This window comes from Anticarsia gemmatalis, chromosome 8, assembly GCF_050436995.1.
Source record: "Anticarsia gemmatalis isolate Benzon Research Colony breed Stoneville strain chromosome 8, ilAntGemm2 primary, whole genome shotgun sequence".
NCBI classification, from domain to species: domain Eukaryota; kingdom Metazoa; phylum Arthropoda; class Insecta; order Lepidoptera; family Erebidae; genus Anticarsia; species Anticarsia gemmatalis.
This window is the reverse complement of record NC_134752.1, coordinates 3,351,208-3,365,223: the sequence shown is the minus strand read 5'-3', so window position 1 is coordinate 3,365,223 and position 14,016 is coordinate 3,351,208. Positions and strand designations below refer to the sequence as shown.

The 14,016-nt window shown below is 34.7% G+C and overlaps 2 protein-coding genes and 1 non-coding gene across 3 annotated transcripts; 1 reads left to right on the top strand and 2 right to left on the bottom strand.

Annotated features, from left to right (window-relative positions):
- On the bottom strand, positions 1-2,304 carry LOC142974685 (uncharacterized). The gene is made up of 2 exons (XM_076117151.1): positions 1,350-2,304; positions 1-705 (listed from the first exon to the last, which is right to left on the bottom strand). Exons 1-2 carry the CDS (start codon positions 1,710-1,712, stop codon positions 142-144), a joined length of 927 nt encoding a protein of 308 aa, XP_075973266.1. The 5' UTR covers positions 1,713-2,304; the 3' UTR covers positions 1-141.
- A 6,526-nt stretch (positions 2,305-8,830) lies between these two features.
- On the bottom strand, positions 8,831-9,023 carry LOC142975170 (U2 spliceosomal RNA). Its single transcript, XR_012959596.1, has one exon. It is a non-coding gene; the product is annotated as a U2 spliceosomal RNA (small nuclear RNA).
- A 4,084-nt stretch (positions 9,024-13,107) lies between these two features.
- LOC142974686 (uncharacterized) lies at positions 13,108-13,933 on the top strand. Its single transcript, XM_076117152.1, has 2 exons — positions 13,108-13,416; positions 13,496-13,933. The coding sequence occupies exons 1-2, from the start codon at positions 13,331-13,333 to the stop codon at positions 13,797-13,799; spliced, it is 390 nt and encodes a 129-aa protein (XP_075973267.1). The 5' UTR covers positions 13,108-13,330; the 3' UTR covers positions 13,800-13,933.
- The last annotated feature ends 83 nt before the right edge of the window (positions 13,934-14,016 follow it).

Here is a 14,016-nt window from a genome sequence, read left to right as displayed (position 1 = left end):
ATTTCCGTTTATTAAAAATAAAAAGAAATACCGTCAATATTAACACCGTAAAAAGAAACTCCATAAATTCGAAAAAGTTAGTCATATAAAAAAATAAGTAAATAGTTTTAATTTTAGTACTAGGTATTTTTCTTTTATCCGTCATTCAGGTTCTGGTCTGCCATCTTCAGATATTCTTTCTTCCTTCACAACAGTACATTCTGATGAAGATGTATTATGAGACCTAGTAAGCCATTTTAGTCTTGCCTCAGTCAATAAATTTTGTATTTGAAGCTGCAATTCTACAGATACGTGTTCCGGCAACTTTTTTAACTGAGCGCTTACATACAGACAGAATAAATGTGTTTGATCGTTTATGTCCACAGTTGTTAAGTGAGAAGGTTTCAGGCACGACAATGTACTAATTAATCGATCTAGAACATTCTTAGGAATGTCTGTGTCTTCGTGTGGTCTCTTCCTAGGGTTACTTCTTTTCTGGTCTTTACGTCTTTCCGTATACCTTAGAGTTTCTGTGGCAGCTCCTGCTAACGGGTCAGGTGTCAATGTAATGGGGTAGCTATGTGTATCGTTAGCCGTGGCTTGGTCAATATCGCTTGATTCTGTCACTTCTTCCTTTATATCAGAATTCAATGATACTTCAACTGAGATTTGTTCGGACGCTGAGTGTTGTGTGGGTATTTCGCAGTGTATTTCACCCAGGGTTTCCTGTGACAAAACACGTCTTATTAGGGTGATTTCAGATTATAGATGTACATACACAGACAAAGTATTAAGAATAATCTGCGTCGAAGGGCTTTGAAAAGGGGATAAATAGAGATAAAAGAGAGCTTCAAATCCTTTTTTATCTTAGGTTAACCTCCACTAATGGTGCGTAATAATATCTGAAACAATCAGTGATACCATAACGAATCATATGTATAGCGCTTACAACCGCAAGCCTTGCAATTGCATACTACCTATTACAATATTTATAGCACACTACGGCATTTTCGACGGGCGGCGACCGGCGTGGTGCGACGGCGCGGCGCGCCGGCGCGCGTCTGGGGGGCAGACGAGGGACGAAGCGGGTGCGACGCAAAACGCGGTTTAGGCTACTTTTTTATACGATTTTACAAAATATACATTCTGCTTTTCGACTTGTATGATATATCCAACATTTGCTGTTTTACAGGTGGTCAAGTCGCTACTGTTAACGATACTACTGTTACGGGGATCTGTTACAGGCGCCGGCTGTAATGATAGGTAGTTAAAACTGTGGGTTTATTTTTGACAAATGCTGCAGTCGCAGCCCTGTAATTGCATAAATATAAATTTTACACCTGATAAATTAAGCAAAAGTATAAACTTACTATTTCACTTGTTAAGTTCTCTTGACTTTCAGCCGATTGGGAATCTACCTCCGCACCGAGAAAGGAATGCATTTCCTCAAACCAAGCCAAGCTAGGCTTGTAAACTGGACCATCGCCTCCAGCATTTCTTGAATCTTTCACCTTCTTCAATTCCGTGTGATACACAGATCTTAAATTCTTAATTTTAGTTTTAATACATTTCAAGTCCAACTGATTATCATTAAACGTTTCTAATATGCTATGATACGCGTCTTCTCTCGCTTTTTTGTTTTTGTAAAAAGGTGAACGGCTATTCCACAAACACTCTTGATTACGATATAGGAGTATGAAATATAACGTTTTTTCGTCGCCCCAGCGAGCCATCGCGTCCTCCGTGCTATGGAACTAGCTAGCTACTAGCATGCTCGGCGCGGAAAGTTGTCAGAGTTTTAGCACACAGCGCGCCCTGCTTCACGTGCGTGCTAACAATAGACAAGAGCGACCTGCGTCATCGTCTACAAGGTAGCGTGCTCTTTTGACACGCATTCTTGTTTCGTATGCACGTGTTAATTGTTCGTTACTAAGTGGCATCTGTTCGAAAGTAGTGTAAGGCACGTTATTGTTGTGTTAAGAGTGCATACCGTCTGTGGACTGTTTTCTATAGCATAAGTTGAACTGATTGTATCTGAGAAACACTGTATTAAATAAAGATCAGCTTAGCCTTTTTTCCAAACTATGTTGGATTCAAAAGATCTTATCGTAATTAGCAGTTCGGAGCAGCAAAATACAAATTGTGCACAAAAATGTGGATATAATTACATTGTAATATAATGGCAACGAATTCCTGTAACTTCATAAACAACTGTTAATTTAATAATTGAATGTCATATTGCAATCAACCGAAACTAACGTAACAAATTATTCAAAAAACAAGGAGTTGTCTCATCCGCCTTATTATTCTGGCTGAGTAGCTTCGACCTTGACCACTGTCAGGAGAGGCCGTTTACAATACGTTAAAAACTTATTATCAAATCGCACGTCAATATTACGTCATGCCTATATCGTACAAACAGACTAACATCATTTTATATTTTTAGAGATTATTTTTACAAGAAATCGATAATAAGACATTTGTTTCTTATTAATGACTAGCTGACCCGCGCAACTTCGCTTGCGTCACTTAAGATAATCATAATTTTCCCCGTTTTTGTAACATTTTTCACTGTTACTCTGCTCCTATTGATCGTAGCGTGATGATATATAGCCTATAGCCATCTTCGATAAATGGGCTATCTAACACTGAAAGAATTTTTCAAATCGGACCAGTAGTTCCCGAGATTAGCGCGTTCAAACAAACAAACAAACAAACAATCAAACAAACAAACAAACTCTTCAGCTTTATAATATTAGTATAGATGACATATATTTTTTTATTTAATTGATACATGAGTCACAAGTTTACGAATTTATGATTATATTTTACCAATAAACTACAAGTTGCAATAACTTACTCATGATTATTTAAGTAAATAATCTTAATCACTTTCTGGCGAATCCAAGTGTTTCCGGGCGGATCAAGGAAAACATACTGCTTTGTGTTGTTTCACCAGCCCTTGAAACTAGATTAAAATCTCTTCAATTTAAAGGTCAAAACAGTAATATTATAATGAAAGCAAGATCTTAGTATTTGATGCAGTAACATATTTTTTCATTCAACAACAATCATTGATTATTTTTCTCACAGTTGGAGTCTAATCTAGCAACAGGATACTTTGTCATAAGTGTCTAAGCTAGATTGATTTTATAAAACTATTTTTTTTCAAATCAAGGCCTTCAATTTTTAATATAAGTAAGTAACTTTTCAAGAGGAAAAATTCTCTTTACGCACTGCGGTATTGTCTTTTAATTGAATGACTAATACTGCACGGCATTGTCCACTGTATGAAATGTGAATGCCCATATTTTTTAAGAATGATGTGTTTCTTTAATTAACGTTTGAGAAAGGAGACAACAGACAGCTGACTGGTTTGCGGCAACAACAAGCTACTTTTTACACACTAATCAACTGCACGCGATTAAACCAACACATCACTAGTTTAGGCCAAGCATTCGTGTATCTATCAATTAACCCACATTAATGTGTTGAATGTAAAATGTGAAATATTTGGTTTCGGAACGCGCTTTCCTCTGTTTTTATTTGCACGAGAGCAGATATTGGTAGACAAACGGAACGGAGGAATGAATGAAATTCATTCAGTACGTTGAGTTCCACTTCGAACTTGGAATTTATGAGGCAGACAGACTTGATTTTACCCAGCTTTGGCTTCAAGCCAAATCGAGAAAAACACTCGCAGACAGTATGGTCCCTCTCTCCAAAATACACCGTTTAGATTAATTATTAAGTGAGAGTCTCATAAGAGTAGAAAAGTAATAATTAATGTCCATAATCAGAGGCGTTGGCAGTTAGGCGTCACAACGAAAGTATCATTTAGTTCACGTTTTTTGTCGTAATCATTGTAAGTAGGCCTGTGAACGAAGATCTAGAGATATCATATTATAACATTATACATAGTAATAATAATTGTTAGAACACACGCTCTAACAATGCGTGTGACAGAGAAATACATTTATTTCCGTCGTCTAACACAATCCTGTGTAACATTGTGGGAAGTTAAATCTGATTATCAAAGTTTGCGAACAATCTCATTTCTCATTAATGAATACTCGTGTCTATGTGAAAGTGAGGAGACTGTGTATGAATAGAGAAAGTATCATAGCACCCGATGTGAACAGCTCTACGGATCTTTAAGAAAGTAACATCTCCATATTACCACGGAAGTTATAATAATTTTATTACCGCGTACGTATGAAAATTTGTTCTGTACGACGACATAAATGCATGGCAAGGAATCTTGGGAATCTCCACACTGTAAAATGTATGCATATGCTAGATAGTGTTACATTTATACTTAAAAAGTACAGGTTCTTGATGTGAATATAATTTAGTTGAAAGTTCCGTAGCTTCTACAGTTACCCGTGATTTGAGCCTACAGGTGCGGTTATTACGGCCCCGCTTGCCGACTTGGCGGCGGGAACTTACATAATTTATTCTCAGAACTTTGAATATTATGTATGTATTTATATTATACTGATCGTAAATTAGAAAATTTGTTAGAGCTCTTAATGTCTGTTACGACCTCAACAAACTTTCCAAGACACTGTTAATTTGGAAAGGTTAAAGGAAATCAATTTTCCATTTTAGTTTCAGAAACAAGATACAAAATACTCCAAGGCATCGTAAAGCGCACGTAGCCTGTTTTTGGTGCAGTTACTATTGTTATTAAACTCTAACAATATCATCGATTTTAGAACTTCCGCCGGTTCGGGAGTGTAGGTTGAAAACCATGTTTGATTGAAGTTTGAAGTGCTTGGGGCTTTGGGAATAAGAGTGGCGGATTCAGATATATTTGGTGAGCGCCTCGAGTTCCGTCATAGATTCAGCAATGATTCTAATTCAAATAACGTACTACGGGTTCATGTTACTTAAGAAATTTAAACTGGTTAAGACCAAATATATAATGCTGTACAATCATATCGACTTAACAAAACCGATACTTACATCGATTCAGTAGAGTGGGTAATTTGTCACGTATTGTGATCTGTCGTTCGATACGCATTACCCTAAAATATAGGTTACGCTATACAATTTCCCACGCCCGTTTTTCCTATGACAACAATAGACATTTTTTTAGGTGCGGTGCAGACAGCACATACGCTACCATATAAGGCGAATTCCACACGACATGCAGCAGAGCGGATAAGCGCGATGTTCACGCGCCGATGCGCCTGCTGAGCACGCGACTTGCCGATTTCTGTACGACATCACACCAAAATGTGATATTATACCGCACCGGCTAACGGAACTGCGTTAATTTGATAATTTTGCCGACTGCTCTCTCTCTTTCACTCTTTTAATTTAAGACAAGTTTTAACATCCGTATCCTGCACCTCGCTGATTGCAACGTGCATACTTTCGGATATACTTACTTAATTACGTGCTTCGAAAGGTGAACGCCACCGCTGACAATATTTTTGGCATGAATACAAAATTTGTTATTTAAATTCTCATACGTAATATGTCGGAAACTTACGTCGATAATGAGTAATAACTGTCACTGTTACTTAATAAAGCGAAACATAAATTACTGCATAATATGGTCGTCCGGAGAATTTTTTAAGACTTGTTGCACTAAAAATATTAATAGTCCTTATAGAGCCGGTTGCAGTTCATTAGTGGCTACCAACTTCCACAACTTAAAAGCTTTGATTACTGGAAGTCAATTACTTAAATAAACGTGTAGACGCTTCGTAAACCTAATTCAATATTAGAGTCGCAAAAAGATTTCACAGAAATGAAGTTTTTCGGAAACCGACCGATATTCATGGTGATTAAATAAGAGATACGTGAATGCATGATTGATTTACAAGACATTTCACGTAACTTACAAAGGAAACCTGTTGTGAATGTAATCGAACATAAAGCCTCTTATGTTAAATTATATAACAGACAGCTTAAAACAAGCTAGATATAAATTTTGCCAGAAGAAACGAGAAAAGCATCAGTTAACACATTTTAAGGCACTTGTCTCCAATAAGCTAGTTTCTCCGCAGTGAAAATTAAATAAATAAATACGCTGATTATTTAATCCCCATTTAAGATGAAATGGATAGTTTCATAGTATATTTGTCACAACAATTATTTAAACGAATATGATCATCAGTGAATCCCAAGAACAGACAAAATTTATAAAAATTACTTCATACATGTGGAAACTTTTTATTTGTAATCAAGTACACCAATTAAGTTTTTACAAGTTTCTTTAACCCTGCCATTTATAACAAATCTAATTACTTATGCTATACAACAAACATCTGTTGGCTACAGTATCGTGTTGTTCTCTTTGGCCATAAAAAGGCGGTAACACGATATCTTAGCACGCCATGTATGGGCAGAAATCGGCTCGTTGCAATTTTACCATAAACTGACACAAACCGTAGACGTAAGCTTTACTTACACAACTTATGAGTACACTACTTAAATAAATTGTTGTAATTTTTTATCATTGCTGTTCGCCACTCATGCGGCGTACAGTTTAGTAACACTGGTAACACAGGTCACATATCCTGAAGAGCTGGGTTAATATGCATACTGTTTTTTACACCGTTGATATTAATCGATGTTTAATTGTGTGATGTTTTGTTTTGGTTTTTTTAGAAAGGCAATTTTTAATAAAAAATATTATTTTTATTGTATAACATGATGTAATCGACTAAGTTATCTAAAAGTAGATTTGAAATGCAGTGATCCTAATAACCCTAATGTTAACAACTAAAGATATCAAAAAAATAATATCTCCTGCACCGCCATACCACGTGGCCGCGTGGTCGTTTGGTATATTCATAGAAAGAGCAAAATTTCAAATAATAAACGTTAAAGTTATCAATAATATGAGTCACTTACTTATATAGATGTTATTATTAAGCATGTAAACAAATCGTATCAGTGGCCTTAAGACCATATTATGACCTCCTAAAATATACCTACTTATAAGTATCGTTGAGTCTTCTTTTCCACGTAGAAAGATCATTTTAATAAAAATTGAAATACATTTTTATTTTGTACAAAAAAAGACCCGACACCAGACAGACGACATAATATGAAAAGAGGCATTTCATTAGTTGAAGAAGACATAATACTTTGTCTATTTGAAAATTCATAGCAGATACTATAAAGTCTGAACCTATGCGGCAGCCGCACCATCACTTAAGTGCCTACTCTATAAATCGATTCGAGTCTCTGAGGATACAGACAACTGTTAGGTAGGTACCGTCGTACTGCGTCAAAGTTAATGGATACATAGAATGAAGGGGTTGAAATTTATATATTCAAATTAAGACTGCCTTTCCCACATAAGAGCCTGCAACGATTTAAAAAGAATGAAGCAATGCCAGTCTGAAAATTGTGTCATTGGAATAAAATAGAACATTGCGAAAAAAATAGCACAGGTAATTTCTTACCCCAAATTGGCATCAACTTAATTAAGGCCATATAACCACAGACTGCAATGTAGGGTACATTATTGGAACGATAACCTTTCATCAAAAACCTTGCAAAGTATGTCTGTCATTGATCGGCGCTATCAGACGCTTTCCGTTATGAATAATATTCAGTTGACAACTAAGATCAACGACATCGCATTTATCTGAGAAATGGACTGCTCTAGAAGGTCTTATCGGTCACCCATCGAAACCATGTGGTACTTATCCATTCGTAAAATATATTTGGAGTGTGCTAAATAAGTTCTCGCTGCTTATTTTTTCTCCAACGTCACAGTAATACTGATCAATCAGGTGCTAATAATTAGTTCTATTACAAATATGATGTTTGATAAAATCAAGTAACTTGAATAGAAAATACGCATAGGCATCACTGCTGCCATCTGTTATTGTTGCCCGACAACAATCTTTTGGCGCAGAGGAATTTTGCTAGGCGATTCAGGATACTGGTAACGCCATCTTGTAAAATCCGATCAAACTAATGTGCTCAACGATTCGCACTCAAGCTGATGTCTTCAGAGTCTTTACGAAGGGTTAGTCACTGGCTTCTGGACAACTTTGTAGAGTTTGGCATGGGACGATTTATCTTGTCTGTAATAATACTCCTCCCTCGTTCGGGAGGAGACCCTTGCCCGACAGTGGGACAGTAATGGGTTAACAGTAATTAAAAAACATATATCAGACTAGCCATCATCAGCTGCAAAAGTCTGCGGTCACTAAAGTTCTAAATTCTGAATATTGATTAGGTCAGACAGCTGTAAACCTTGCGAACAAGACTCTCTTCTAAGTTTTAACTTAACTTTAATAGTACCTACCTATTTTATATAGTTAAAATAATGCCCATTAATTTTTATTATCTAAACCAGTGGACCAGGCATATTTTTCCGGATATACGCATAATTTTACGATATTTCCTAATGGTCCATTTCTATTCACCTTTCACCTCAATTGAAACGCTTAAAGAGGTGAATAGAAAAACTATCAACCACAGAGAGGTCTGAGGAAAGAGGGTGCAGAATCGAATGCATCATAACTAGATATATGTATCTCTACCACTAGCAATGAGAGCAAATATGATAGCAATGTTAAATCTATACCAATATTATAGGACTGATGAGTTTGTCGCGTTGATCTCAGGAATTACTGGTGCGACTTAGGAAATTATTTAACTGTTGGATAGCCTATTTATTGAGAAAGGCTTTAATATCATCACGTTACGACCAACAGAGGCACCAGTAAAAATCTTACTAAAACGGGGGAAAACATAACTCATTCTCTATTTAGTGACGCAAGCCGCCAAAGCGAACTAGCGCGAATCAGCTAATAATGAATATGATAGAAATATCACATAGCTTCAAAACCACTATTATACCTTCTATTAATGTATTATGTGGGCCGATCCCGGCGGCACTGCAATGCCGGGCCGACCCGTGACAGGAGTGGAGCGAGCCCCGAACATCCCGTCAGCTTACAAAAATCAGTTTAATATACTGGTCCCTCAATGAGGGAACTTTCAGATATTAAGCTGAAAAGAACAGATACTACACTTTGATCTTAGCCAAAAGGCCGAGAAGCGATACCGAAATTTGGCCAGTCGGGGGTAGTCATTCTGCTGCGGAGAATCTTAACACCGCGATTCAGAAAATGACGTCATATGCACAGTGGCATCTATCGAGAAACTACCAGAACTAATATGATGGCGCACGCCGCCATTTTTATTGACAGTGACAGATAAACGTCCCCTCGCAGCTCAAAGAACAAAAATCCAAAATCCCAAATATGTTTGATATATATGTATGAGAACTATGAGATATAATGTGAAAGGAACACGATAATAATAAACCATAATGAGAGCAAGGGACACCGTGAAGGTACATAATGAGAGATTAGAATAAGAAAATAGGATAAAGTTATTTTATGCAATGAAAAACGAATGTTATAAGAAAGTGACATAGAAAAAATAAATCTCTAGACATTATGAGAAAGATGACTATGACAAAGGGATATAATTTGAAAGCGATATAAGTAATGAAAAAGAGACAAAAAGGTTTGTAATTAATAAGGATCCTTATAATAGAGAGACAAGGGAACATGCATTTAAAGAAAAAACGTATTTTATGAAAAAGGGACATTATGAGACAGATAACTTAGAGAAATATAAAAAATAAACAAATATAATAAATATGAGAAAATACCTAATAAGAAAGGGACACTATGGCAAAGGGACATTATGAGAAAGAGAGGTAATGAAAAAAAGGGTTAATATGAGAAAGGGATCTAAAAGGAATAGACAAAGTATAGGGACACAATGAGAAACGTGAATAAGAAAGAACATAATTTCAAATCTATTTTATGAAAAACGGGTTATAAGAAAATAGGGACATTATGACAAGGGACCACACGACAAAAAGTCATTATGAGAAACAGACCTAATGAGAAAGGAATATTATTAGAATAAGACCTAATGAGTAAAGGACACTGCGACAAACAGACATTATGAGAAACAAACCTAATAAAAAGGGACATGGCAAGATAGGGACTTAATGAGAAAGCAAAATTATGAGAATAAGACCGAAAGAACAATACAATCTTAATGAGAAAAGAACATGGTGACAAGGAGATATTATGAGAAAGATAATAGGTGATGAAAAAAAAAACAATATGGGTAATAATGAGAAAGGGATCCAATGAAAAAGAGATGATGTAGAGCATAATGATAAATAAATTTAAACAAGAAAAGATAATTATGACACCCTTTGGCTTTATGGAAAATGGATGTCTCGAGGACTGAGTGACATAACAGGACACTATGAGAATTTATTTGATCCAATGAGAAAGAGACTCAAGGGAATAGGGTCAATTTGAAAAAAGAACGTAAATAATGAAAAAGAGACAAAAAAGGGTAATAATAGGAAACAGACTAAAATAAAATAAAAAAATATACAAAGCAATGTGTATGAAGAGAAGTAATAAAAATAAGTTTTTGTGAAATGACATTAATCCACCTTGTTTTCAGAATGACAGATGTTATTCTCATTCATTATCACATAACTGGCCCTTAATATATAAGAGTCTTCAAGCTTAAAAAAACCAAGATATGGGGCTTTCGTTTTCATGATATTAGCAGGTTTTCTAAACTGTAGCTACCGAAAATTTTCATTTTTATAGTTATACTCTTTTGTCTCAAAGACTTCAATTTACGATAATGCTAGGGTATGGAACTATAAAGTTCATTAGATTAAATTAAGTAATTTTGAATAACAAAATGACTTTGACAATGTTTATTAACATTTATATGGATCTAGGTACTTTTGATATAATAGTCTAGCTAATTAGATGGTTAGCACCGCTTTATCGATACTTAGTACTCATACCTACTTGATGTAAATATTTGTTTGAAGAAAATGAGATATTTTATAGAACCTATTTTGAAATGACCACTTAACAATATGCTTCAAATAAAAGCCTATATGAAAAACTCTAAAAGTTTTTGTATAAAGCTTTTGTGTAAAATATATATGTGTTTAAATGGATGTTAGTATGTTTGTTACCTAGAAACTACTTACTACATTTCAAAGCTGTATATTTAATCAATACAAATAAAAATGAATCACCGAAATGTGTACTTGCATAACTTTCAAACAACTAAATCGGACAGGTTATTTTTTATATATTTGGTACTGTCGGGACAAGATTTGTATGGGGTTGTGGGCTCAAAACCAGACTAGACTGAATGATTGATTACTGTGGTCACACTAATACTTTGATATTAGATAAACAATTTTTTTTAAACATCTGTATAACTAATTTCAACTTATGTAAAGTTAAAAACTGCCTATCCATGCACAAAATTTTCTAATGCCTACAAATAAAAAGACCACTTAAGACAACATTAAGATTAAAATGTATAAAATCTAAAATTATACCCTTAAACCTAGCAGCGAAGCACTGCAATTGTAATGTTTATATAAATACAAAATTATAAAAGGGACAGGTATACCAACCAGCCCCATAGCTTTACCTTTAGCATAGTATGAAGGTAGTCTTAAAAATGTATTAAACAAATTTCAGGCATGCCAGGTTTCCTCACGATGTTTTCCTTCACCGTTAGAGCAAGTGACAATTATTTCTAACACACATAACTTTGAAAAGTCATCGGTGTGTTGCCTTGGATACGCAACTGCAACCACTTGCATAGGAGATGCCAACTTAAACCTCTCAGCTATCATGCACTGCTATTCTAAAGGTAGTCTTAAAAATAAATTATTGAATTGTACTTACCCTATAAACAAGACACACTTGAAGTTAAATCCCAGCTTTAAGATGAACAGCAAAAATTATGTGGCCACTGATTTTAATTTGGTTGATATTTATCAGTTAGAACTTGCTTAGAGTTTTCTAGTCTAGACTGCGTCATAAGTAGAAAATTCTTTATTTCTTTCCCAACTTTTAGTTGATTTATCTTAATGGCTACTGACCTCAAACATTGCATTTTAATATAAATCAATTTTATGAAGTCACATAAATGTGGATTAAGAGAATGGTGAGCAAAATAGGTAGTCTTCTTCAAAGCATTGCTTCCTGAACTATAGTACGATACTACAGTTTGAGCTGATATATAAACGACTAGGGAGTTAAGGCCAATATGACCAAAAAGCACGGTATTATTATTACTATGCAGATAACTTTTTCTTTTTCAGTTTTCTAGACGGAAAGCATGTCCAAGTTCATATCAAACGCCGCAGCAAGCTGTGCTGTGTAACAAAATGCCGTTAAACTTGATCTTATATCGATAATAGTGAAAATAAGAATAGGTAAAAGGGACACATTTAGCTACACTTTGAGTAAAAAAGAAAACGGTCATGATCTTGTGCAATTTTCTTCGTAATATCAGCGCCAGATGAACAGCGAGTAATGTTTACGTGTATAACATTGTTTTTGCAGAATTCTTATGTCTATTTTTTTCGGATGGAACACAAAAAACTTTCACTGCTTTGCTTTGGTTTATACATATTTGAACATTCAATTTTCGCCGCCAAAACTTTACTAAAATTGACAACTTTGTTGTTATTGTCGTGCACGATTTTGAAGTGTTGCCAGTCTATTATAAAACACAAACTGCAAATTATTATATTGAACTGTCTATCTGCCCACCTAACCTAGGTACCTACCTTAATCCACGACATTTTAAAGGTATTGATAACGAAATAATGCTAATAATATGTTATATTTCCTAGTTTAGTTCACACAACACTAATAAATTGTGTTGGATAAAGTAAAATTAAAATTTAGACTTTGCCATATCGTTCTTTTAACAATGCATTGTCTTGTTTCGATCGAAAATATTAAAGCTAGATTGCTAATAGTATTTTTCTTATAGCATCTAAAGATACAATAGACAAACATATAATTTTGTGTCAATTCGTGTCTTATATTATTAAATTGCAGTGCAAAGTGTACTGCGAAATTAATTGATGATAGATTGCTTATTTTATGTCCTTTACATTACAATTAAAATTAATACGAATTAATTTTAATTAATGAAAAATATATAATATAATGAAAGAGTAAAAACGTTGTGTATCTATAACTAACTAAACGCTCGTTCATGTGTCAAGACAACAAAAAAAGTCAGCTGCATGCCTTGTGTTCCGTATTTTACCCAAGCTTAGATTTTGTGCATTTTGTGCTAGCTGTCTCATTCTTTCTTGCACGGATATTGGAAGCTAGTAAAACACATGTTCATGTCTTATATGGCAGTATCTGGATACTGAACTAATGTTTCATATTTTTATGCCTTGTTCGATGTAAAAAATATTTGACCATTCTCCTATTTGAAATACTTTTTGGACTTTTACGGAACAAACGTCGAAACTTGTGGACAAATGACTTTTGGAATAAACACCAATCTGAATTGGAATACTTGTATCGGTAGTAATGGAAATTACTTCAATACTATGACAGAAAATAGGTAGGTACATTATGTCAAACACATTGTGTAAAATACCTGAAATATAAACGAAATACAACATTTGATTTTGTTTGCGCAGGAAAAGATCCAGGGAAGACGACTCTTGTGAATTCATGCCATTGTCAAAGAGGATTAACAATTTGCATATAAACAACAATTTGATTAGCACGCCTATCACTCAAACTCAAGATCCTAGTCAAATTAATGGAATTACTTCGGAGAATGGAATCTCATCACCCAGTTCGTCGTCAGGATCTGAACGTAGACCTAGCTATGATCCAGGAATGTCATCTTCGCAGAGTAGTTATTATTATGATAATAAGTTATTATTCGAACTGCATTTAGAGAGAATACAGAGATGTGGGCAACAATTTCCATATTAGTTTTAGTAATACCTGTTAAGTTTTGTGTGTATTATTTTAATTGTTACATCTAATTATTAATTATTAGCGTATTTAATGTACTTTTTTAATTAAAATTGTTGAAGCATGGTAACAATTTTAATTTTTATTGTGGCATTTTCACATGTCAAACCAATGATACATTTCTGACCAATCACGCTGAAGAATTAATGCGCCACCTGGTGATAAATTTTACGAA